This window comes from Mobula hypostoma, chromosome 9 (genome assembly GCF_963921235.1).
Source record: "Mobula hypostoma chromosome 9, sMobHyp1.1, whole genome shotgun sequence".
Taxonomy (NCBI): Eukaryota; Metazoa; Chordata; class Chondrichthyes; order Myliobatiformes; family Myliobatidae; genus Mobula; species Mobula hypostoma.
Window position 1 is genome coordinate 20642018 of NC_086105.1, and position 25431 is coordinate 20667448.

General features: G+C 39.9%; 1 protein-coding gene across 1 annotated transcript; it reads left to right on the top strand.

Moving 5' to 3' along the window:
- Nucleotides 1-75: 75 nt before the first annotated feature.
- On the top strand, nucleotides 76-24268 carry wnt2 (wingless-type MMTV integration site family member 2). Its single transcript, XM_063059521.1, has 5 exons — nucleotides 76-149; nucleotides 2394-2614; nucleotides 4931-5208; nucleotides 6662-6926; nucleotides 24039-24268. The coding sequence occupies exons 1-5, from the start codon at nucleotides 76-78 to the stop codon at nucleotides 24266-24268; spliced, it is 1068 nt and encodes a 355-aa protein (XP_062915591.1).
- The last annotated feature ends 1163 nt before the right edge of the window (nucleotides 24269-25431 follow it).

Genomic DNA, 25431 nt, shown 5'->3' on the forward strand with positions numbered 1-25431 from the left:
GAAAGTACCATTCAATGGGATTTTTTCTACAGACCATGACCGATCTGACCAGGATCCGGATTAACGCGTTTTAATATGAACTCCGCATTCTGGCTGTCCCTGCCTTTGATCGTTTCGTGGATCGCACCTCGAGTTTACTCGTCATGGTGGTAAGTTATTCAATCGGCCAGAATTTCAAGAATAACAACAAATACCATGCGCTAAGCGATACGACGTGTGTCTAACACCCAATAACTGCGGTATAAGAACCTGATAGTTTAGGTCTCACACTAGGAAATGTCTCGAGTTTCTTCGCGGCTGCATCTCCTTTCTGGGGGTGGGGGGCACTTGATAAAACTTACATTTTGTGGCGGAGTGTGTTATAACTTATTTTATGATGTCTTCACTTGAAGCGCTGTTAACCTATTCCCCACTTTTGTGAACTAGGAACTAATTAAGTTTTTTGTCATATATTAATTCAATTCCTATCATCGAATGAATGGTTATTTCACGTAATAGCATGAAGCTTCATGCTTTGTAACCCAGAAATTGAAAAGTTTGACGCCTGTTTTCAGATGTTAGCACGGTTTTGGCTTTACCGGGGGAGAGAGCGCTGGAGATCTATTTCTGGCGGATTAGTCTAATTTGTTGGACTGTCGAAATGCTTTGATTCGAAAATTTTGCAGTTGTATAATGTCCAAAACCATTGGTCGTTTTTAGTTCATTGGCATTAAATACTGAAGTTTCCGAGTTAAACAAAAACGGCTTCGGCATCACTTTGCAGGACAGGCTATAGCAATTCCAGAAAGCCGGCTGCACCACATCTCTCAAAGCAACTGGTGAGGAATAAAGACTAGCCTTGCTCACATTGAGTATCGGAATAAAATAATGCCTTGAGGATGCCAAAGTATTTTCTGTTTGAAAATTCACTTCCCCCTCCTGAATGAATAGGAAATATTCGTGTAAGTGAGAGTTCTCCGTTATGCCCTCTGTGAGTTACTGGAAGTCCAGACATGCAAATGGCGGTCTCCGGATTACCCAACATTGTGCTTTTTCCACCCACCTCATCTGGCCAGAGAATAGACACTGCCACTTTTTCTTTGACACTTTCTTGATATAACTAAAGAGAATCAAAATTATTTCTTTAAGGGCATCAATTTTGTATCATTACCCATATTCCATATTTCATAAGCAAAGGAAGCCTTATATTTATTTTTAGATTTTAGTTTATTCCTAATACTTTCCCAGAAACATTTCAATTATTTTGGATTCTAGTTTTGAGATAAACATTAACCACAACAGATTTTAGATATCTAAAGCTACATTCATCTAGTGTGTTTTTTCTTTTATGTAATCTTTATTGATCAACAGATGAAAATAAAGATGGCCAGATCCTAAGATGCTGATGTAATGACTTTTAAACTAAGTCAGTTCTTAAATAGTACCCTTTTCACTCCATTATGAACAAATCATCAACAAATGCTTATTGATACGTATTCAAAATCAACACTTGATTACGGGTGGACATTTTAGAGGTCTACTAGGTAAACGTCTGACTTGGTAAGGAGAGAGGATCCATTGAGGGAACCAGGTACGAAGCTCCCCTGGTGTGTGTTGCATCTGCAGAATCTCTCGTGTACATTGAACAACTGCGTTGGCTTTGTTAATGTAATGCTTTTCTAGAGCCCTTGTGCCTCAGTGCCATTACACAAACACATCAGAATTAACTCTGTTTAGTCCACATACTCCTGCAGGAGAAGCATAGAAAGCTGAAATGCTTGAGCTGCAGCTTAGATGAGGCAATCCATGAGAATTGCCAAGCAGTGGCTACAGAGGGATCACTCAAACAATGTCAAGGTTCCATCTAAATATCGTATCAGCTTGGCTTAATGGCCAAGGATTTATTGGATTTTATTCGTCAATCTGGAGAAAATGGGGAATAAATTATATTTCACAAATGAAGCTAGAAATTAGAAGAACATCTTTCCCCTGATGCAGAGCAAATGCTTAGAATTAATACTTTTGGTTATTACTAACTAATGTAGCTGCATAGAAATGGTAGAATTTTTGAATGATTAGCTAGATTGGCTACATCAAGAATTTATGTTGTATTATGGGCATGAAATCATCCCTAAGTACATACCCACGAAACACTTTGCTGGTTCAATGAGATACACCATACATATGAAAACAGGCATTGATGCTTTTGAGAGTTGATCAATTTTCATCCATCAGAAGGAGCGGGTGTATGGAATGGAGTGGGGAAGAGGAAAGGAAAAGAGGAAGAAGAGGAGGGTGTGAGGGTGGAGTGGAAGGGGAGTGAAGGAGACGTAAGTACATGTTCATCATTATTGAACAATACATGGAATACCTTGAACATGGCAGTCTCTGGTTATCTTTACCAACCCTGGCAGGTACATGGGTGCCCTTGGAACTCGGGTAATTTGTGACAATATCCCAGGTTTGGTGAGCAGACAGCGACAGCTTTGTCATAAGCACCCCGATACAATGCAGTCAATTGGAGATGGAGCCAAAGAGTGGATCGCAGAATGTCAACATCAATTCCGCCATCACCGCTGGAACTGTAATACGTTGGACCGAGACCACACACTATTTGGTAGAGTCATGCTCAGAAGTAAGTAAATTACAGAATCTGCAGAGGACATGTTCTGAAATGTACTTTCCCTTCCCCATAACCGCCCTGATAAATCATTTCTGTAATGTGGTCTTTGTAGAGCTGGAGTTCAAAAAGAAAGCCAAGAAACATAATGACACCCTAATTGACCAAGTTACACTGTTACCAGTACTGTTTGTCTCAGTCACAGTAAAGTTAGCCAGGGTGGAGTTTTGTTCTCAAGTGTGCTAACTCACTGTCATATCCATTAAAAAGTTAGGAGAATGAATTTGCGCTTGTCAAGATTGTAAAAGTCTGTTACATGTTGGATTATCTCAAACCACCAGAAAAAGCCTTAGTATGTCCAATTCTTTCCAAGGGCTGAAATATGATTCTTTTGTGAAGAAAGTTATCTTTGTACTCAGCATAACCATAAACTTGGTTATATGGTTAACTCAATTTTAATAAAAAATCATATTAAAGATTTTTTGATGTAAGATCATTATCCTGAAATATTAAATTGGTTTCTTTCTCCTCAAACGCTGCCTAATCTGCTGAGGAATTCTCTCAATCCCTGATTCAATTAATGATATTCAACTTTTAGACACAATGGGTTCTTAATTGTACTGTGAAAACTTTATTTATGGAACTATTATAGTTAACTATAATGATTTCTCAATTGAAGCTAGAAATTAATAGAACATCTTTCCCCTGATGAGGAGCAAGTGCTCAGAATTAATACTTTTGGTTATTACTGAATGATGTAAGCTGCACAGAAATGGTAAAATTTTTGAATGGTTGGCTAGATTGGTGGGCACACACAGCAGGTTGAGCATCAGTAGTAGATGCTGCCTGACCTCAGTACAAGCGTTACCCTAACTGTATTATATTTGAAATAAGTATGCATCAAGCTGCAATTAAGCCACAAGTGAATAAGGCTTTTGAGTGGTTCAGGTAGACAAAGCAATAGAAAGTATACTACTAAGTTTTCCATTAATCCCTAGCAGTAAGGATTTTCCTAATACTCTGTAAATATTGCAGAGTAATTTGAATTCTGATGGTTATTACATTTACATGAGTTACGTTAATTATTATTACATTGATTATTAATTATTAATTACATTAATTAATTAATTACATTTAATTTACATTAATTTACATCTATTACTATGGCTGTGAGACTAAGTACAGCTTCAGTGCTGTATTTAAGTGTGCTGGCGATACCACTGTTGGCTGAATTAAAGGTGGTGATGAATTGGCATGTAAGAGGTTACTGATTAGTCATAGTCATAGTCATACTTTATTGATCCCGGGGGAAATTGGTTTTCATTACAGTTGCACCATAAATAATAAATAGTAATAGAACCATAAATAGTTAAATAGTAATATGTAAATTATGAAACAAGTCCAGGACCAGCCTATTGGCTCAGGGTGTCTGACCCTCCAAGGGAGGAGTTGTAAAGTTTGATGGCCACAGGCAGGAATGACTTCCTATGACGCTCTGTGCTACATCTCAGTGGAATGAGTCTCTGGCTGAAGGTACTCCTGTGCCCACCCAGTACATTATGTAGTGGATGGGAGACATTGACCAAGATGGCATGCAACTTAGACAGCATCCTCTTTTCAGACACCACCGTGAGAGAGTCCAGTTCCATCCCCACAACATCACTGGCCTTGCGAATGAGTTTGTTGATTCTGTTGGTGTCTGCTACCCTCAGCCTGCTGCCCCAGCACACAACAGCAATCATGATAGCACTGGCCACCACAGACTCGTAGAACATCCTCAGCATCTACAATCTGCGAGTTAACATTCAAGAATTCTTTATAACTCATGCCCAGTATTATTTTTATTTACACAGTTCATCTTTTTTTACACATTAGTTTTCTGTCAGTCTTAGTTTATGCATAGTTTTCATAAAATTCTAATGTCTTTCCTTTTTCCTGTAAATGCCTGTAAGAAAATGAAACTCAATATACGGTAGCATATTTTGATGATAATAAATTATTTTACTTTGCTTTGTTATTGTTGATGTTTTATGTACTTTTATATCTTTAAATGTTTAATTTTCATTGTTTGAAATTAATGGTATATGAATAAGGTTTCTCCAGACAATTAGCATGATATTGTTAATAAATTATCTTAATCATCTGGAGTAACTTTCAGTGAACTGTTCTGCTGGGGATAACACTATTGAAATGAAAATTCTTTCTCTGATGTAATTTCAAATGGATATAAATTGTATGAAGTCCACTGGAAGCCATATCCTCCATTGTTGTTCTAAGGGTTCTGTGCATCAATAGACTTGTTAATCAATTACCCTTTGTTGCCTTGTACAGGTAGCAGAGAAGCTGCCTTTGTTTATGCCATCTCTTCTGCCGGAGTTGTATTTGCCATAACAAGAGCCTGTAGTCAGGGGGAGCTCAGCTCCTGTTCTTGTGATCCCCAAAAGAAAGGTATCTCCAAGGACAGCAAGGGAACTTTTGACTGGGGCGGATGCAGTGATAACATTGACTATGGAATTAGTTTTGCTAAAGCATTTGTGGATGCAAAGGAGAAGAAAGGAAAGGATGCCAGGGCACTGATGAACCTGCATAATAACCGAGCCGGTAGAAAGGTAGGTCCATTCTTGTTTGAAAGTTCTTTGTAAATGTGGAACTTGCACATGTCATATTTGATTTGGGATCAGGAAGCAGCCTCCTCTAAATTGCAAAATGAAAATAAAAGCAATTTTGCTATAATTCAGAAATGCTATAATGCATTAATTATGGAAGCAATAGACACAGGTTTTAAAATACTGGATTATTGGCATTGCCTTTCCTTAGATCAGGTGCTGAAAGTCAAGATCAAGGCTCTTCAAGTTAAGTACAACAAATTTGGATTAAAGGGTAAAACACTTCTATTTTCATCCACACAATGTACCTTGACCAATCCAGGAAAAACACATAAGAAAAAAATAGACGCAGGAGTAGGTCTTTCACACTCTCTGCATCCCTAATTTGCTGTTCGGTTAGGTTGTGGCTGTGCCTATGTTCAAGTCCACTTACCTGCCTCATCTGAAGTTCTTATACGTTAACAAATATAAATTAATCTTAGCCTTAAGTATGCAAGAAAACAGAGCTTCCAGAACTACCTAAGGTAGAGATCCCTAAAGACCTACAACTGTGCAAAACTATCTTTTAAATTTTCACACATACATTCATTAAAAAAAATTACAACCATGTTGTATCTATTTGGAAATAATTAAGATTCAGAGTAATTTGTGGCTGAGGTCACAAAACTTAAGCCTGCATCAGTGTCTACTAAGATCATATATAATAGTGCTTAAAGTCCATTTTGTCTCCTCAATCCCAAGTCCCAATTCCAACAGTCTATTGCTCTCAGCCTTGAAATGAATAACTGAACAATCACAGAGGCAGACAGTTCCTAAGATTTTATAATGGCCATTACAAAATTTCCCCACATTAACATTAAATTGCTCATCGATGAATTAATGTCCATTGAAATCTCCAGCTAAAGGAAACAGTATCTAGAAATCAACCTTGTCAAACTTTCTCTAAATCTGAGGATCAACAGTCTTAATGAACATTGACCCTGGTTCATCCAGGAGCAGTTACTTAATGATTATTGTTGCTGGTGGCGGGGTGGAGATACATCTCTACCAAAGGAGATGTAAGGTGCTTCTTCCCTCTGCTAACCTGCAGGTCACCCTTGGGCAAGGTTGTAGTGCTTGTTTAGCCCTCAAATCAGGGTCACAAGGTGCCATGGCAGCATGCGATGGATGGTCATAGGAGCAGCTGGTGCTTATCACTGACGCCGGGCAGACAAGCTCTGAGAAGTATAAAAAATGGCTGGAGTCACCTGTCTTGTAAAGTTACTGCCCAGATGAAGGCGATGGCAAACCACTTCTGTTGAAAAATTTGCCAAGAGCAATAATGGTCAAAGACCATGATTGCCCATGTCACGTGACATGGCACATAATGACGATGATGATGACGGTTGTTGCTGATGTAGTTAGTGAATTGATGTTATTGGTGTGTACTGAAGATACTGTGTTATTTTCCCTTTAGGCTGTAAAACGTTTCCTGAAGCTTGAGTGTAAATGCCACGGAGTTAGCGGATCATGTACTTTGCGAACCTGCTGGCTTGCCATGGCAGACTTTCAAAAAACTGGCAGCTACCTGCGGAGAAAGTACAATGGAGCTATTCAGGTGATCATGAACCAAGATGGGACGGGATTTACTGTAGCAGACAAGAACTTTAAAAAACCAACAAAGAATGACCTGGTGTATTTTGAAAGCTCTCCAGATTATTGCGTAATGGACAGGGAAGCAGGTAATTTGTCCATTCACAATTTGTTGAATGTAAGATCATTATGACTACAACTACTCATGTTACACCCTCATTTAAGACTGAACCAGCGCATTAGCACTGAAATTATAAATCTATTCAGACGTTAACATCTTTACCATTCCTTGAACATCCCCAATTACGACAAAATAACTCTAGATGATCATCATTCTTTTCATCCAAGCACCTTTGCTCTGTCCTCCACAAAAAGCGGGATCTCCCGGTAGCAACCCATTTCAATTCTACTCCCCATTCCAAAATGTCAGTCCATGGCCTCCTCAATTGCCACGGTGAGGCCACACTCAGGTTGGATATATATTCTGCCTGGGTAGCCTCCAACCTAATGGCATGAACATGGATTTCTCGAACTTCCAGTAATTGCTTCCACACCTCCCTTCACCATTCCCCCTTCATGTTTCCCTCTCTCACCTTATCTCCTTAGCTGCCCATCGCCTCCCTCTGGTTCTCCTCCACCTTCCCTTTCTTCCATGGTCTTCTGTTCTCTCCAATGAGAGTCCCCATTCTCCAGCCCTGTATCTCATTCACCAATCAACTTCCTAGCTCTTTACTTCACTTCCCCCCCCCCAGTTTCACCTATCACCTCCACCTTGTACTTCTTCCTCCCCTCCTCCCACCTTCTTACTCTGACTGCACTTTCTTTCCAGTCCTGATGAAAGGTCTCGGTCTGGAACGTTGACTGTTTATTCATTTCCGTAGATACTGCCTGGCCTGCTGAGTTCCCCCAGCAGTTTGTGTGTGTTTCTCATTCTTTTTCTGTTCATATTGTGGAAATAATTAGCAGTTATTATTCTCAAGTTCAGTGAAATAAAAGTATCGTGACAATTTCAATTAAGTTGAGGTACAAGCTGATGGCTTTAATAAGCTTGATATAGCAGTAATTCAAATTATATTTCAGAGCACCAAATGGAAAAATAATATTGGTGCATTAGGAGTGTTCTGAGAGAAAGATTAACTCAACCACAAACTACATTAAAAGCATGCTGAATCTAACCAGGGTGAAGTAAAGTTTGCAGAAAATAGAAGCAAGAAGAAATTGCTCCATTCTTTGCAAAAGACTTGCTACTTACATAACCTGTTTAATCTACCATCTAAGGAAGTTCACTGAAGTATTATCAGACAAGTGATTACACCTGATAACATCCAAGATATTAGATAAGGGACCAAAAGCTAGTTCAAAAGGATAACACTTTTAAAAATGTCTTAAAGGAAGAACAGGTAACGAGATTTATAAGCAAGAGAAAATCTGCAGATGCTGGAAATCCAAGCAACACACACAAAATGCTGGAGGAACTCAGCAGGCAAGGCAGCATCTATGGAAAAAAGTACAGTCGATGTTTTGGGCCAAATCCCTTCATAATTAAATTAAATAAATGGTGCATAAAGACAGCAAAAAGAGTGAGGTAGTGTTCATGGTGAGGGGAATCTGATAGCAAAGGGGAAGGAGCTGTTCCTAAAATATCGTGTGTGTTTTTAGACTCCTGTACCTCCTCTCTGATGGTAGTAATAAGAAGAGAGCACATTGGGGTGATGGGGGTCTTTAATGATGGATGCCATCTTTTTGAGGCATCTCGTTTTGAAGGTGTGCTTGATGTTAGGGAGGCCAGTGTCCATGATGGAGCTGGCTGCGTTTGGAATCATCATCAAGATAAACAAAAGGCCAACATTTTTTTTATTCATTCACAGGATGTGGGCATTGCAAAAAGGTCAACAATTGTGCCATCCTTAATTGTTCTTGAATTAGTGGCTTGAAAAAACATTTCAGACAGTTGTTAACAGTTTCCATCCATCAAGTAGATTAACAAACACGATGTTCAAGAGATCACTATTACTCTTCCTAATTTTCTCATTGCAGATCTCCTTTTAAATATTTAATTGAATTTAAAATCCTTAGTTTTAATAATAGAATGAAGACATGTCCCTAGATCATTGGTCCAGGCTTCTAAATTTCTGGATTAGTAAAATGACCATAAATCCAGCCATATCCTGATAGTGTAACTAAACGAATAATGATTCTTTGATTGGTGAGATCAGAGAAATAGGGCAGATAAAATCAGTGAGGCATTTGAAAATAGAATGAAAATCTTAAAGCTTGAGAAGGGCATAGCCAGGAGTTGGTAAATGGGTCAGTAATCACAGAGGTGATGGATCCATGACAAAATGGTGCAAGAATAAATATAGACAGCAGGGTCATTTACTACCATTAAGGCTGATTTATACTTGTGCATACGGGCTTCGCCGTAGGCCTGATTTATACTTTTGTGTAGCCCTACGCCATAGCGAGCATGCGTAATTGTGTCTGTGTCGCTTTTGGCGGTGGGTTTTCAATGCCACTGTGTTGAGTTTCTTCGTGAGAGACATGGATAAGGAAATGCATTTCAAATATTTTCAGATGTCGGCAGGTAGATTTGACGATTTGGTTCATCGTTTCCAACCATTTATTTCGCATCAGTGTACAGACACGGCGGAGAAAAGCAACCAGAAATGCGTAGGAGGAAATGCGATGCTCCCAAGCGGACCAATCACAATTGTTGCGGTCTGCGTCGCCGTGACGCACGAGTTACATTTTTGGGGAGGTGCTCGTCACCCTACAGCGTAGGTTATGGCATAGGGTACACAGTACCTACAGCATACATTTGACGCAGAAGAATAAATTGGGCTTTAGTCTTCAGCCTAGTATAGTACTTGGCAAAATTATAAGTATCTCTGCATTCACTACAGAACCAGTTTTCAGACTTCTTTGGCAATAATGGAGCAGACAAAAATGGAACAGCATCAAGTGTTTTTGCTCCAGTAAATGTCAGTTCTTGTATTATAAAGAAGGAAAACAAGGGAGCCAGTGCTCATGATGCTTTAAGGAAAGAATTCAATTAAAGCAGAAAATAGACTCTATATGCTTTGTTGGTAAGATCCATTATATAATTCCTCAGTGTCCCATAACAGATTAATTGACATTGTGCCAGTTTTCATAAAATTTATAGTTCCAAAATATTACATCCTAATAAAAGCTTTAGACCATAAGACATACGACACACAGCAGAATTAGGTCATTTGCCCATTGAGTCTGCTCCAATTTTCAGAGTATTTAGGGTGGAGGGGAAAGTGTTAAATTAAAATTATTTGTGAAATCCTTCCATTCTCTATACCATTTCATGTTATGTTTGCCATGGTAATAGTTTAGGTTCAGTAATCACACAGTGTGCTAAAGTTAAATAAATTCACAAACTCGAAGCAACGCACACAAAATGATGGAAGAACTCAGCATGCCAGGCAGCACCCATGGAAGAGAGTAAACAGTCGACATTTCTGGTTCTCAGACGAAACGTCAACTGTTTACTCCTTTCCATAGATGCTGCCTGCCTCCTCCAGCATTTTGTGTGTGTTGCCTGGGTTTTCTGCAGACTTCCTCACTATTCATTAACTGTATCTATTGAAGACTTGGACAAGGGCTGAACAAGATGAGATGCAACACAAACAGGAGAAAATCTGCAGATGCTGGAAATCCAAGCAACACACATCAAAGTTGCTGGTGAATGCAGCAGGCCAGGCAGCATCTGTAGGAAGAGGTGCAGTCGACGTTTCAGGCCGAGACCCTTTGTCAGGACTAACTGAAGGAAGAGTGAGTAAGGGATTTGAAAGCTGGAGGGGGAGGGGGAGATCCAAAATGATAGGAGAAGACAGGAGGGGGAGGGATAGAGCCAAGAGCTGGACAGGTGATAGGCAAAAGGGATACGAGAGGATCATGGGACAGGAGGTCCGGGAAGAAAGACAAGGGGGGGAACCCAGAGGATGGGCAAGAGGTATATTCAGAGGGACAGAGGGAGAAAAAGGAGAGTGAGAGAAAGAATGTGTGCATAAAAATAAGTAACAGATGGAGTACGAGGGGGAGGTGGGGCCTTAGCGGAAGTTAGAGAAGTTGATGTTCATGCCATCAGGTTGGAGGCTACCCAGACGGAATATAAGGTGTTGTTCCTCCAACCTGAGTGTGGCTTCATCTTTACAGTAGAGGAGGCCGTGGATAGACATGTCAGAATGGGAATGGGATGTGGAATTAAAATGTGTGGCCACTGGGAGATCCTGCTTTCTCTGGCGGACAGAGCGTAGATGTTCAGCAAAGCGGTCTCCCAGTCTGCGTCGGGTCTCACCAATATATAAAAGGCCACATCGGGAGCACCGGACGCAGTATATCACCCCAGCCGACTCACAGGTGAAGTGTTGCCTCACCTGGAAGGACTGTTTGGGGCCCTGAATGGTGGTAAGGGAGGAAGTGTAAGGGCATGTGTAGCACTTGTTCCGCTTACACGGATAAGTGCCAGGAGGGAGATCAGTGGGGAGGGATGGGGGGGACGAATGGACAAGGGAGTTGCGTGGTGAGCTATCCCTGTGGAATGCAGAGAGAGGCGGGGAGGGAAAGATGTGCTTAGTGCTGGGATCCCGTTGGAGGTGGTGGAAGTTACGGAGAATAATATGTTGGACCCGGAAGCTGGTGGGGTGGTAGGTGAGGACCAGGAGAACCCTATTCCTAGTGGGGTGGTGGGAGGATGGAGTGAGAGCAGATGTACGTGAAATGGGGGAGATGCATTTAAGAGCAGAGTTGATAGTGGAGGAAGGGAAGCCCCTTTCTTTAAAAAAGGAAGACATCTCCCTCGTCCTAGAATGAAAAGCCTCATCCTGAGAGCAGATGCGGTGGAGACAGAGGAATTGCGAGAAGGGGATGGCGTTTTTGCAAGAGACAGGGTGAGAAGAGGAATAGTCCAGATAGCTGTGAGAGTCAGTAGGCTTATAGTAGACATCAGTGGATAAGCTGTCTCCAGAGACAGAGACAGAAAGATCTAGAAAGGGGAGGGAGGTGTCGGAAACGGACCAGGTAAACTTGAGGGCAGGGTGAAAGTTGGAGGCAAAGTTAATAAAGTCAACGAGTTCTGCATGCGTGCAGAATAAAGTCAACGAGTTCTGCATACGTGCAGATAACACACACAAAACACTGGAGGAACTCATCAGGCCAGGCAGCACCTATGGAAAAAGTACAGTCGACGTTTCCGGCCGAACCCTTTGGCAGTAAACGTCGACTGTGCTCGTTTCCTATATGCTGCCTGGCCTGCGGAGCTCCTCCAGCATTTTGTGTATGTTGCAACAACGAGTTTCCCTTGATGAAATACACCTGGATCTTCTTGGTAAATGACAACATTACAAAAGAGAAATGTTAACATTTACCCATTTAGGAGGAAGCAATCTGGGAGTTCTGTGCCAGCATTTACATACTCTGCTGTTCTGAACTAGGTCTATGACTTTTTTTAGATTAGATTACATTATGAAGACACTCAGTCCTCTTTTATTGTCATTTAGTAATGCATGCATTAAGAAATGATACAATATTTCCTCCGGTGTGATATCACAAAACACAGGACAGACCAAGACTGAAAAAAACTAACAAAACCACATAATTATAACATATAGTTACAACAGTGCAACAATACCATAACTTGATGAAGAACAGTCCATGAGCACAGTAAAAAGTACAAAGTCTCTCAAATGTCCCACATCTCATGCAGACGGGAGAAGGAAGAAAAACTCCCCCTGCCATACCCGACCATGGTCCGACTCTGAGTCATCCAAAAACTTCGAGCTCTGATCAGCTCTCCAACACCGAGTACTGAGCGCCATCTCTGTCCGAATGATTCGACCTCCTTCTCGGTCGCCGACAGCAGGCAAAGCCGGGGATTTTGAGGCCTTCCCTCCGAAAGATTCCCGACCGCACAGTAACGACAGCAGCGAACAAGCGTTTCAGAAATTTTTCGAGATGTTCCTCTGTGCTTTCACGTCCCTCTCCATCAAATCAAAATTGTCCACGGCCCCTATTTAACGGATACAATATCATTTTTCACTGGAGGGCTGTGCACGTGCAGCGCGCTGCTTTCTCTCCTCCCGCCTCCTTGATGTGGGATTCATCACCTCATTGGAATCGGAAGTCCTTCACATAGAAAAAAACTTTAGGCAAATTCTTTTCATTTTAATCATTTAAATATATTTTCTGGGGACTTTTAAAAACTTCAGAGGTAATAATAACCAGCAAAGCTGGTGCAATGCCATGTTGCCTGCCAGTACTTTCCTGCCAGCATTTTCAGAGTAGGGCTTCTTTGGAGAGTTGCTGGATGCTCTGCTATTGCTACGTTGTGCCACAGCAATCCAGGATGGTTTGGGCCACCAGCATGAACCTCTTCGCATTCAGATCAGAATCAGACTTATCACAGACAGTAACTGTGGGAAGGACACAGCCAGCAAAATTATTTAACTTCAAGGTTCTGTTATTCCAACTTACAAGAACCCATCTTTTGAATATTGCATAAAAGTTGCTGGTGAACACAGCAGGGCAGCCAGCATCTCTAGGAAGAGGTACAGTCGACGTTTCAGGCCGAGACCCTTCGTCAGGTCTAACTGAAGGAAGAGCTAGTAAGAGATTTGAAAGTTGGAGGGGGAGGGGGAGATCCAAAATGATAGGAGAAGACAGGAGGGGGAGGGATAGAGCCGAGAGCTGGACAGGTGATAGGCAAAAGGGGATACGAGAGGATCATGGGACAGGAGGTCCGGGAAGAAAGACAAGGGGGGGGGTGACCCAGAGGATGGGCAAGAGGTATATTCAGAGGGACAGAGGGAGAAAAAGGAGAGTGAGAGAAAGAATGTGTGCATAAAAATAAGTAACAGATGGGGTACGAGGGGGAGGTGGGGCATTAGTGGAAGTTAGAGAAGTCGATGTTCATGCCATCAGGTTGGCTACCCAGATGGAATATAAGGTGTTGTTGCTCCAACCTGAGTGTGGCTTCACCTTGACAGTAGAGGAGGCCGTGGACAGACATGTCAGAATGGGAATGGGATGTGGAATTAAAATGTACGGCCACTGGGAGATCCTGCTTTCTCTGGCGGACAGAGCGTAGGTGTTCAGCCGCCTCTACTGTAAAGATGAAGCCACACTCAGGTTGGAGGAACAACACCTTATATTCCGTCTGGGTAGCCTCCAACCTGATGGCATGAACATCGACTTCTCTAACTTCCGCTAATGCCCCACCTCCCCCTCGTACCCCATCTGTTACTTATTTTTATACACACATTCTTTCTCTGACTCTCCTTTTTCTCCCTCTGTCCCTCTGAATATACCCCTTGCCCATCCTCCGGGTCCCCCCCCTCGTCTTTCTCCCTGGGCCTCCTGTCCCATGATCCTCTCGTATCCCTTTTGCCTATCACCTGTCCAGCTCTCGGCTCTATCCCTCCCCCTCCTGTCTTCTCCTATCATTTTGGATCTCCCCCTCCCACTCCAACTTTCAAATCCCTTACTCACTCTTCCTTCAGTTAGTCCTGACGAAGGGTTTCGGCCTGAAACGTCGACTACACCTCTTCCTAGAGATGCTGCCTGGCCTGCTGCGTTCACCAGCAACTTTTATGTGTGTTGCTTGAATTTCCAGCATCTGCAGAATTTCTGTTGTTTGCGTTTTGAATATTACATTTACTAGCTGCTGAGAAAAAGGAAACGAGTTTGTACTTTAATGCAATTTTGCCTTGAATAACCATGGGTGGTAATGTCTTGACAGCGGGAGCAGTATACCAACACGAGGTTATGCCTGTATAATTCTTGGCAAAGATACAGTGCTCAATCATCTCTGCAAATTTTACAGTCCTAAAGCAAACACTGGTGTTCCCTGGAAATGTTTGCATAACATCGTGCAAATTCATGCTTTTGTTTTACTCACACTTTTTGTTGGCAGTCGCTTGCTTTCTTTAAAGTCCATGTGGTAATCTATCAGAACGTATTACAATCTCCTGTCATGTGTGCAAGAATGTAACTGCAAGCTAATGATTGGCAGGAAAATCTTACTTCATTAGAACCTGCTTTACCTTTTTTTTCCTTTTTTCTATAATGTTCTTGGTTGCCAAGGGCAATTGACTCTAAGACGTACACTTGATATGTTTGCCAGTACCATGGAAACAGTAACCATTAAATATTCCAGATAATAATTGATTCAAATAAAAGATTAGAGAAAGCAACACACATAAAAGTTGCTGGTGAACGCAGCAGGCCAGGCAGCATCTCTAGGAAGAGGTGCAGTCGACGTTTCAGGCCGAGACCCTTCGTCAGGACTCAAGATTAAAAGATTAAAGATGTTAAAAGATTAGAGATTTGTTTAAATAGCAAATGGTTTGATTCAAATATATAATGTATATTTATGAATCTAAAATTCATACTAACAAGATTATAGAAAAATTTATGACAATCACAAAGAGTTGGCATTTATGGCTTTTAAAGGATATGTGTTGAGTGTATTTTTGTGACATCTGTTAGTTTCATTACATACAAACAGCAGTAAATGTGTTGAAAATGAAGAACGTCTGTGGAACCTTTACACCACAACATCTGCTGATGATTTTCCTTTCTTTATACCTTTCATTTGACCTGACAAAACTGCAATGTGTCGAAGACAAATTTCACAGTCAGATCGGTAAGATACTAGCACCCTGAGCTAAGCAGTGCAAAGAACTGGCATATTGTACGTATAAAATGAAAACTTTTAACACCCAATTAGAATCTATCTTGAAAATTGTAATTCTAAAATGAAACAACATCTTAGGTTTAACCCTTTCCCACCCAGGCCTGTCCTTCGTGTTGTGAAATCTAGATGACAATTACAGATTTAGGAGTTTGAACTTGGCCTCCACAGTTCTGCAGGTGATATCTCGGTTGAGCCTGATGATGATAACGCCCTACCTTCTTTAACTTCCGGTAAGGCTGCAATAAACAAACAGATGAGCGATGATATCCTAAAGCTAATTGAAGATAGAATTGAAGTACTTTTGGTTGGTTCCAAAGCCAAAAGAGATGAACTTCTTGATAAACTTGGGAACTTGGCTCCCCTTGTAAACCCAGAAGTAACAAGCCTGGGTGTTATCCTTGACTGAGATTTCAACTTTCAATTTTTCATGAAGAAAGTGACCAAAATGACTTAAGAAATATTACAAAGGTATGTACATCCATTTCTCTCATGTAATGATGCTGAAAAAGTAATTCACGCCTCTATATGGAATAGACTTTTTACTGGCCTTCCGAAGCAATGTATTGACAAACTACAGCTCACGCGGAACACAACTGGTAGACTTTTAACTAAAACTAGGATGAGGAAGCATATCACTCCCATCCTGGCTGCTCCATATTGGCTTCCTGTATCTTTTTGAATTGATTTTAAAGTTTTCTTACTTGTTTTTAAAACTCTGCATGGTCTGGGACCAGGGTACATTAGAGAATTGCTTTTGTTTTATAATCCTGCTGGAGCTCTCAGATCTTCTTCTGCTGGGCTCTTAAATTCAAGCAACCTCCCTCAAAAATTAATTGACAAATCAGCTTTTTTGAACCTCGCTCCTATACTGTGGAATTTAACACCTAAAACTATAAGGGATGCTGACTTAGCTATATTTTAAACGCAAGCTCAAACCCAATTTATTTAACCTTACTTTTAACTAACATCTTTTTATCTTTTATTTTCATGTTTGCATTTTATCCCTTTATAAAATGCTTTGAACTACATTGTCTGTATGAAAAATACTCAATAAATAAGTTATTGTTATTACTACATGGGAATTTCAGCAGGGAATAGTTAATTTAGCCCAGCCAATGAAAAATTACTTTTATTATTATCAGAAAATGATTTCTCTAACAAATTGCAAATATTTATCAATTTCCATATTCTTTTGCGCCTTTGTACCTTAGCCAACTGTACAATATGCTCTGCTTCAATTTCTGACACTAAGAGAATTTCACAACTTCTCAATTATCAATGCATAGAAATATCCCAAACCAACTGTTACAAATCCCTTGAATTTCATTTGAAATTTATCGATACTCATTCAAGGTCCCTCAGTTGCTGGAAGTTAGTCTGATTCTTCTTATTCTGTGCCCTCCTGTCAAAATTTGGAAATCTATCACAGGACTCTATAATCCGACTTCTTCAGTGATGCTTTGGCTGACATTTCCCAGTGAAACACTGTTATGTGAGTTCCTGCCAAAATCAGCTATTAAGGACATTATCAAATATTTTTAATCTGATCAAAACTTCCGCTCAAAGTGAGGAATGTTAGTGTTGCAGAATTCAGTTGTTGAATTTTTAGTCACTGAGCATTTATAACACTGATTTCTTTCTCAATGTTGTAGGAGATAATGGCCCATCATGGTTCCATCGCAATTGTCAGAAAGCATAACATCAAAATCCCTGTCTTTGTCCCGATATCATTACGTATGAATTGTCTCTGAGAGTTCTCCTTTCAAAAATAACCAGAATAAAAATCATTGAATTGCTTTCATGATGCTGATGAATAACGTTGAACAATCCTTTTTTGAAACTCAGGCTTGCAATGCCTTGGCTGAGTATTACCTTAACAGACTGGCAGCCTATAAACAGTCTATATTGACTGAGTATTTTGCACATTGAGTAATGTAGAATTCTACAAGGCAAGCAGAACAATGAAGTGATTGATCCTAAATAAAAAACAACTAATTTGTTTTTGAGATGCACTTTAAAGCAACTGTGACTTTGTCGATTTAAAAGCCTGCAAATTACAGTATAAATGGTTATTAAAAATATACCCATGGTTATAGCATTCTAGTGTTGCTTTTCAATTAATGAATTTCAAAGGTTTAAAGGTTCATTTTATTATCAAAGTATGTATGCAGAGTACAACTCTGAGACTCATCTTCTCCAGATAGCCACGAAATACAGAAAAACAATGAAAGTTGTTGAAAGAAAAGACATCAACCACCCCCATGCCCCGCACGAAAAAGAAAAAGAAACATAAACTTGCAAACCCCAAACCCCACCCCCAACCACTCCCTTGCACAAAACTAACAGATCACCCACCCGAGAAACGGCAGCCAGATTATCAAACCATAAACTCCCAACCCCCTCTCTCGTGCACAAAAAACTAACAGATCCCCCATATAGAAAAACACCAACAACATCAGACCCCAAGTCCCCAACCCTTCCCTCACGCAAAAACTAACAATGGCAACCACAATAGCATCAAATCTCCAAAGCCTAAACCCCCAACCCGCCAGTCAGCAACAAGAAAGAAAACGCAGAAAGCTGAAGGAGACCAATGTAAACGACAGAACTTAAAAGTGTTCTGTTGTGTCCTGAAATACAGCAGCAACAAATCTTCAGCTCAAATACATCCTCCTTACACCTCACATGGACTTACTGTTAATAGATCTGTTTGAGACCACTTCTCTGATTGATCTTTTGTGCCTATGCTGCATTACATTCACCGATGGCATCAGCAACACCGAGGCCCATCGTCAATCAGAAAGGTAGCAATGCTAAATCAATCAAGGGCAGGGGGCCAGTTCTTCAGATACACTGCCTAAGTGAATGCCTTAGCCAAAAGCATCAGGGTATCCTTATAGATGGTCTGCCACAAGACCAAGGTGCAGCATGCTTGATTTGGATGCACATGATTAAAACTGACCTCAGGCTTCTTCCACATGGCCTGGAGGCATGCACAGCATTGAGTGTCCTCTCTGTACCACGTAGCGATTGCTCAGATAATGGAATTCAATATTCCTAGTAATACATCCGTACCTTATTGTCAAGTTATTGTCATACATGGATGAGAGGTGTATGGAAGGATATGGTCCAGGTGCAGGTCAGTGGGACTAGGCGGAAAAATGGTTCGGCACAGCTAAGAAGGGCCAAAAGGCCTGTTTCTGTGCTGTAATGTTCTATGGGTCTATGATTCTGTTTCCATTGATATCTACATAAATTGACAGTACAATGCTGTGTATATGTAGGGTTTGTGATATATTCCTTTCATTTCAGTTTATGTTATTTTTCAGCAATCATCAGATATAAACAATTTCATTAGCACTTCTAATGAGGCTAACTCTCCTACATCCCTTGAGTACCCCAGCCAGAGATGATATGTGACCTTGCTTTCTTCTAACAAGAAGGTGCATATACAAATTTTTATCCAGTCTAGGAGATTACAAATGCCTTTTGCATTTATGAAGGTCATTTTGATATTATCTCTAATGTGTGACTATTTAGAAACCAGCTGCATTTCAGATTCCAATTTTAATTGGTAGTCATATATAATAACGTTATTATTGCTGATGTCTACATGTCCTCTGCCTAAAGACAACAAACGTTCAGCGCAACTGTGCTTGGCAAACAATCACAGTCTTGTGATTGGCTTTTATATTCTATTATTGCAGCAGAAGTGGTGAGACTTTTGAGCCATCACCAGCATTGAAGCATTCCTTTTAAAAAAAGCAAATAAACCTTGCAGTTTATAGAAGATCTCAGGTTCAGCCTTGGTTGGTAATGTGACTGATTTAGAGTGCAAAGGTCACTGAGCCTTTTGTCTTAACGTAAGGTACAATAAATTACTAAACGGATTCCGTAGTCACTGTATTCCAGTTCATGTCTAAAGTCACCACAAAATTGGTAACTGGTCAGTTTAATTGAATGTTACTGCACCCTTTCCTCTGCTCTTTATGTCATCTTTAATTACTCTAACAAGTTTTCATCATTCGTCAGGGCTTTATACATTCCTGGAGCTTTTCAATAAAAACTGCAGGAGAAATGAGAAGCCTTTCTATTAATACTCAAACGTTTTGTGTCTGCAATTTCAAATTAATCTTTTTATATAACGAATATTCCAAAAAAGTCCAAAATTCACTCAAATATTTATTAACATTGAAGTCTGATATTTCCAGAATCTGAAGCTATAAATGTTTATTAATGAACTGATGATAGGACAGTTGTTAATTCTGTAGCATTCTATTTCATCAAAAGGTCCAGTTATTTTGATATATACTGTATGTACAGTGCTTTCTGGTTAATTGGGACACATTGGGACAAGTACACTTTGCATCAATTAAGTGGATGCCCCAATTAGCCAAAGTTTCATGGAAATAATTAAAAAGGTATAAAAATGCCAAATGAAATGACAAATTATGTATTTAAATTAAATACAGAACAAATTAGAACATTACCAATAGCACTCCAGAACTATAAAAGTTATCAACGAAGGAATTCATTCAGTGTATGCAATGAACAAAATCAGCACAGAAACCTAATACAGGTAATGGACTGTCTTCATACAATGTTACTGACAATTGCATCCCCTAAATCTTTACTTTCATTGTAACATTCAAGATGATTGTTGATACCTTCAAATTCTTCATAGGTCCTAACTTGTTGAAGTAGTGAAATTGTTGCATTTTCACTCCTGGCCGTTTCTGAATGCTTGAAACTGCGGTGAGCAAAAAGAGTTCTGAATTGTCTTGCTGCCATTTCTCACCAATGATCAATGATGAAAATCAGTCAAGTCTGAACCCAAACACGTGCAAGTGATGTTACTTAAAAACCATTCCCTCTAAGCACACTGTAGCGTCTAAAAGCCACACTAGTGTGTACGATTGACACTAGCTAGAATCTGTTTAGCAACAGTTTTCTGCCCCAATTAAGCAGCATGATGTCAGGAATAACTGAAGGGAATCCCATCTAAAGTTTTCGTTCTTTAAAAGTTTGCCCCAAATTAGTGGCTGACCTGATTAACCAATGGGCCATTTAACCGGAATCCACTGTATATATACAGTGCCTATCAAAGTATTCACCTGCTTGGAGTTCTGCTGTTTGATTGTTTTACAACATTCAATCAGAGTGGATTTAATTTGGCTTTTTTGACACCAATTAACAGAAAAAGGCTCTGATATGTCAAAGTGAAAATAGATCTCTACAAAGTGATCTAAGTTAATTACAAATATAAAACACAAAATAGTTGATTGCATAAGTATTCACCCCCTTCAGGTCAGTATTTAGTAGATGCACCTTTGGCAGCAATTACAGCCTTGAGTCTGTGTGGGTAGGTCTCTATCAGCCTTCAACATTTGGACACTGCAATTTTCTCCCATTCTTCTTTACAAAACTGCTCAAGCTCTGTAAGATTTCATGGAGATCATGAGTGAACAGCCCTTTTCAAGTTCAGCCACAAATTCTCAATTAGATTGAGGTTTGGACTCTGACTTGGCCACTCCAGGACATTAACTTTGTTGTCTTTAAGCCATTCCTGTGCAGCTTTGGCTTTATGCTTGGGGTCACTGGCTTGCTGGAAAACAAATCTTCTCCCAAGTCCCAGACTGTATCAGATTTTCCTCTAGGAGTTTTCTGTATTTTGCTGCATTCATCTTACCCTCTACCTTCGCAAGCCTTCCAGGGCCTGCCGCAGTGAAGCATCCCCACAGCATGATGCAGCCACCACCATGCTTCATGGTAGGGATGGTACCTTTTTCATTATGTGTGGTGTTTGGCTTCTGCCAAGCATAGTGTTTAGTCTGACGTCGAAAAAGCTCAATTTTGGTTTTATCAGACCACCTTCTAACTGACTTCAGAGTATCCCACGTGCCTTCTGGAAAACTCTAGCCGAGATTTCATGTGAGTTTTTTTCAACAGTGGCTTTCTCTTGGCCACTCTCCCGTAAAGCTGCGACTGGCGAAGCACCCAGACAACAGTTGTTGTTTGCACAGTCTCTCCCATCTCAGCCACTGAAGTTTGTAAATCCTCCAGCGTTATCATAGATCTCTTGGTGGCCTCCCTCACTAGTCCCCTTCTTGCACGGTCACTCAGTTTTTGAGGATGGCCTGCTCTAGGCAGATTCAGTGACTTGGAAATTTTCTTGTATCGTTTCCTGGCTTGTGCGTTTCAATAACTTTTTCATGGAGTTGCTTGGAGTGTTCTTTTGTCTTTGTGGTGTAGTTTATGCAAGGATGCTGATTCTCCAGCAGCTGGACCTTCCAGATACAGGTGTATTTTTACTACAATCAATTGAGAAAGCTTGACTGCACACAGTTCTCCAAAAACAGATCTCTATTTACCTAATTATATGACTTCTAAAACCATATGTGTCTGTGTGTTAATCTAAACCACAATGAAGGCCCAAACTTACTCTCATCGTTCAAGAATGATGTAGCAATTAGCATCCTGGGAATTCTACTCCACTGTGAGAAGCAAGGTTCAACTTTAGGTTTACCACTTCATTAGTATTTTTAGCTGCTGTGACCTTCGTCAATCTTTCTGTATTATGTTTTATGAAATGATTGCTCCATTTTTGTAGGAAATTATTTTTGTTGAATGATGGTACAAAACATTAAGTTATACCATGACAGCATCTAAAAATACTACATGAAGTAGTACACCTAAAGTTAAACCTTGCTTCTCATGATGGAGTAGAATTCCCAGGATACTAATTGTTACATCATTCTTGAATGATGAGAGGAAGTTTGGCCCTTCCTTGTAGCGTAGATTAAGTTCAAAGCGAATTTGTCTCTGTGGACCAGACTACACATACTGTACAATATCAGCAACACATGACATAGATAAAGGAGGATAGTTGTCCCTTAATGTCACCCTATCAGACAACTCCCCTCCCCCACTTTCTCTTGCTTTCTCTCTTTTTCAGTTTTGATGAAGTGTCTCAGGTTTGAAACATGAACAGTTTCTCCTTTCACATAAGCTACCTGACCCGTGGTGCTTTTCTAGTATTTTCTGTTTTTATTTCAGATCTACAGCATCTGCGGATGTATTCGATTTTCATTTATTCTTAAATTCTTAATTTCCCCAATACTAGTTAAATCAAATAAAATCTAAACAAATTGTTCAAGTGCCTGCCAAATACAATATACCAGTTGGTAGATCATATTGGCTGAGAAATTAAAAAAGAATACAGATACAAAATGGGTGCTAAAAAGATTGGAGAAATGTTTCAACACAAACATCGGCTGAAAATAAGACCAAGCAGAAGTGCTTAGTCAAATTGAACATGGTTATTAATATAAACAGACCCTATTTAATTCTTGTGGTAAATATACCAAATAAACAGAAAATTCTCAGCAAGTCAGGTAGTGTATTTAGAGATATGATATATCTTTGAATACACGAAATATAAAATATTCATTTGATGAGAATTCTGCTTGATTTATGAGGAAAAAATAGCCGGTATTTAAGGTGAATGTAATGTTAAATCATCAACCTGAAATGCTAATATGGTTTCTGCCACTACAAATGTGGTGTGACCCGCTCAGTATTTCCATCATGTTTTGCTTGCATTATAGAAAATAGTACCCATATGAGTAAATTTAAATATTAACTAATCTGAGCTCTACCAGAACATGGCAAGAATTTTAAAATACATCATATAGCTAATTCTGAAGGCAGTGTGGTCATGGTAAAATAACCAGATTTAACTTTATGTTTGTCTCATATTCTCAGTTTTCAGCCCACAATTACTTGAAATATTCTGAATTGCCAGGGAGGACTGATAACCTCTATTACCAACCAATGATCCCTTTTGGAATGCTGAAGTGTTGTAATTATTGGGAAGAAAGAAAATGTAATTTTTCCTTGGTACTTTAATGGCAGACGGGTTTTGTGAGCCATTGTCTTATGTCTGTAGAGAAAACTTATAGAGTAGGGCTCCTCTAAATACAGAAGTACTGCCCACCATGAAGACAGTAACTTCATGGGAAGAGAGAAGCAGCTAGCCCTAAGCAAAATCTCCTGTGTAGGAAAGTATTCAATCAGATTTTCAGTCAATATATTCTCTGTGCTTTCTTGAACATATTTTAAAAAAGATTTTTATGATCAAATTGCACATGGTCCCTTTCCAAGGGAAGATAACATTTTAAATTGTAATAAGCTTAGCAAATGCTCAATTTTTATAATGGATTACCTGCCAACCTTAACTTTGCAAGAAAAGTGAAGATAAATTGCCTCATTAATCATACACATTCAAATAGAATGACCTGTCACAGTTTGATATCTTTTTGCGTTATCATATATCAGAGAGCTGCATGATAATCAGATATTGGAATTGGAGTCAGAAATGGTAGAAATGTAATATTTAACATGGTTCATATATCTCAGCATTCTGAAGCACACTGCAAGTTATTCATGTGTGAGGAGTTATTTTTAAACATCAAAGGGAATTGTTTGTACCGGTTTCCAGTGTCATAAGAACCTGCGACCTTTATTCTTCATTTGGCAGGTTCACTGGGTACCGCGGGCAGAGTGTGCAACAGGACCTCTCGAGGGATGGACGGTTGTGAAGTGATGTGCTGCGGACGAGGCTATGACACATCCCGCATCATGCGAGTGACAAAGTGTGAATGCAAATTTCACTGGTGCTGTGTAGTCCGCTGTAAGGAATGCCACGAAATGACAGACGTGCACACATGCAAAGCTCCTAAGAATGCTGATTGGCTGGATCAGATATGAAAGCCAAGAGCATTCACTTTCACCGTGGGACAGAAAATGTGTATTGTTTCCCAAATACTAACTAAACCAACCAGCCTTCGACCTCCTACCTATCTGAATCTACAGAAGGGTCTGCTTCCCTGAACAAGCTAAGTTATTTTATGCAAAGACTTTGTTTCATTATACGTGGGGTAGAAGGAGTCAATTTTAGAAAACCTAGCACATTTATTTTTCAACATAGTCCCCTCCTACATTTACACACTTAGTCCAGTGATTGTGGAGCATACGGATCTTGGACCTCCAGAAAGTGCCCACAGCAGGGGTGATTGATAAGATCCTGGCCTAAGGTAGAAGGAGCTGAGTTATTAACTTCAAACTTTCTGCATAATCACTCAAAGAGTTGCACGTAACGAGAGCTGTATCTCCTTCTACCTTAGGCCATGAACTTATCAATCACCCCTGCTGTGGACACTTTCTGGAGGTCCAAGATCCATATGCTCCACGAACACTGGACTAAGTGTGTAAATGTAGGAGGGGACTATGTTGAAAAATAAATGTGCTAGGTTTTCTAAAATTGACTCCTTCTACCTCAGGCCACGACCTTATCAATCACCACTTGTAGTAGGGTACTTGTTTGGAAGTCATTGGTGTAAGACTTTTCTGAAGCAATATCTAAACAGGATGTACTTTTTGCATTGACAGAAATGGCCTACTTGTGCTCCTATATCTTGTGAAATGCTGCATCAATGCAATGATGCTACCCTTTACTGTTAACATTTGAAAATCACAGTTTGGGTGTAAGATTGAAAACTTCAACAGAAGTTCTGATTTTTGTTTTATTTTGCTTTTGATCTCTATTCAAGTAGGTGTTACGGCCTACAAGATATGACAATCCTACTTCTGGAAGATCAGTATGCGTTTGTTTTTACCATGATCGGCTTTCCATGGGTTTGGCCCAAACTATCATGATTCCCAAGTATTTACTTTAGTTTTCTGTGTCAATTCATGAAGATATGAAGTAACAAAGAGTCAGAATCAGTTTCTATGTATATAATGTAGTCGTTTCCTTGAAATCTGACATCTGGATTTCAATTTGTTTTAGATGGTCAATTGCCAGATGTTTAGCTAGGTTCCTGTTGAATTTCTCTTATAGGAAGAATTAGTTACAGCTCATCTCCAACATT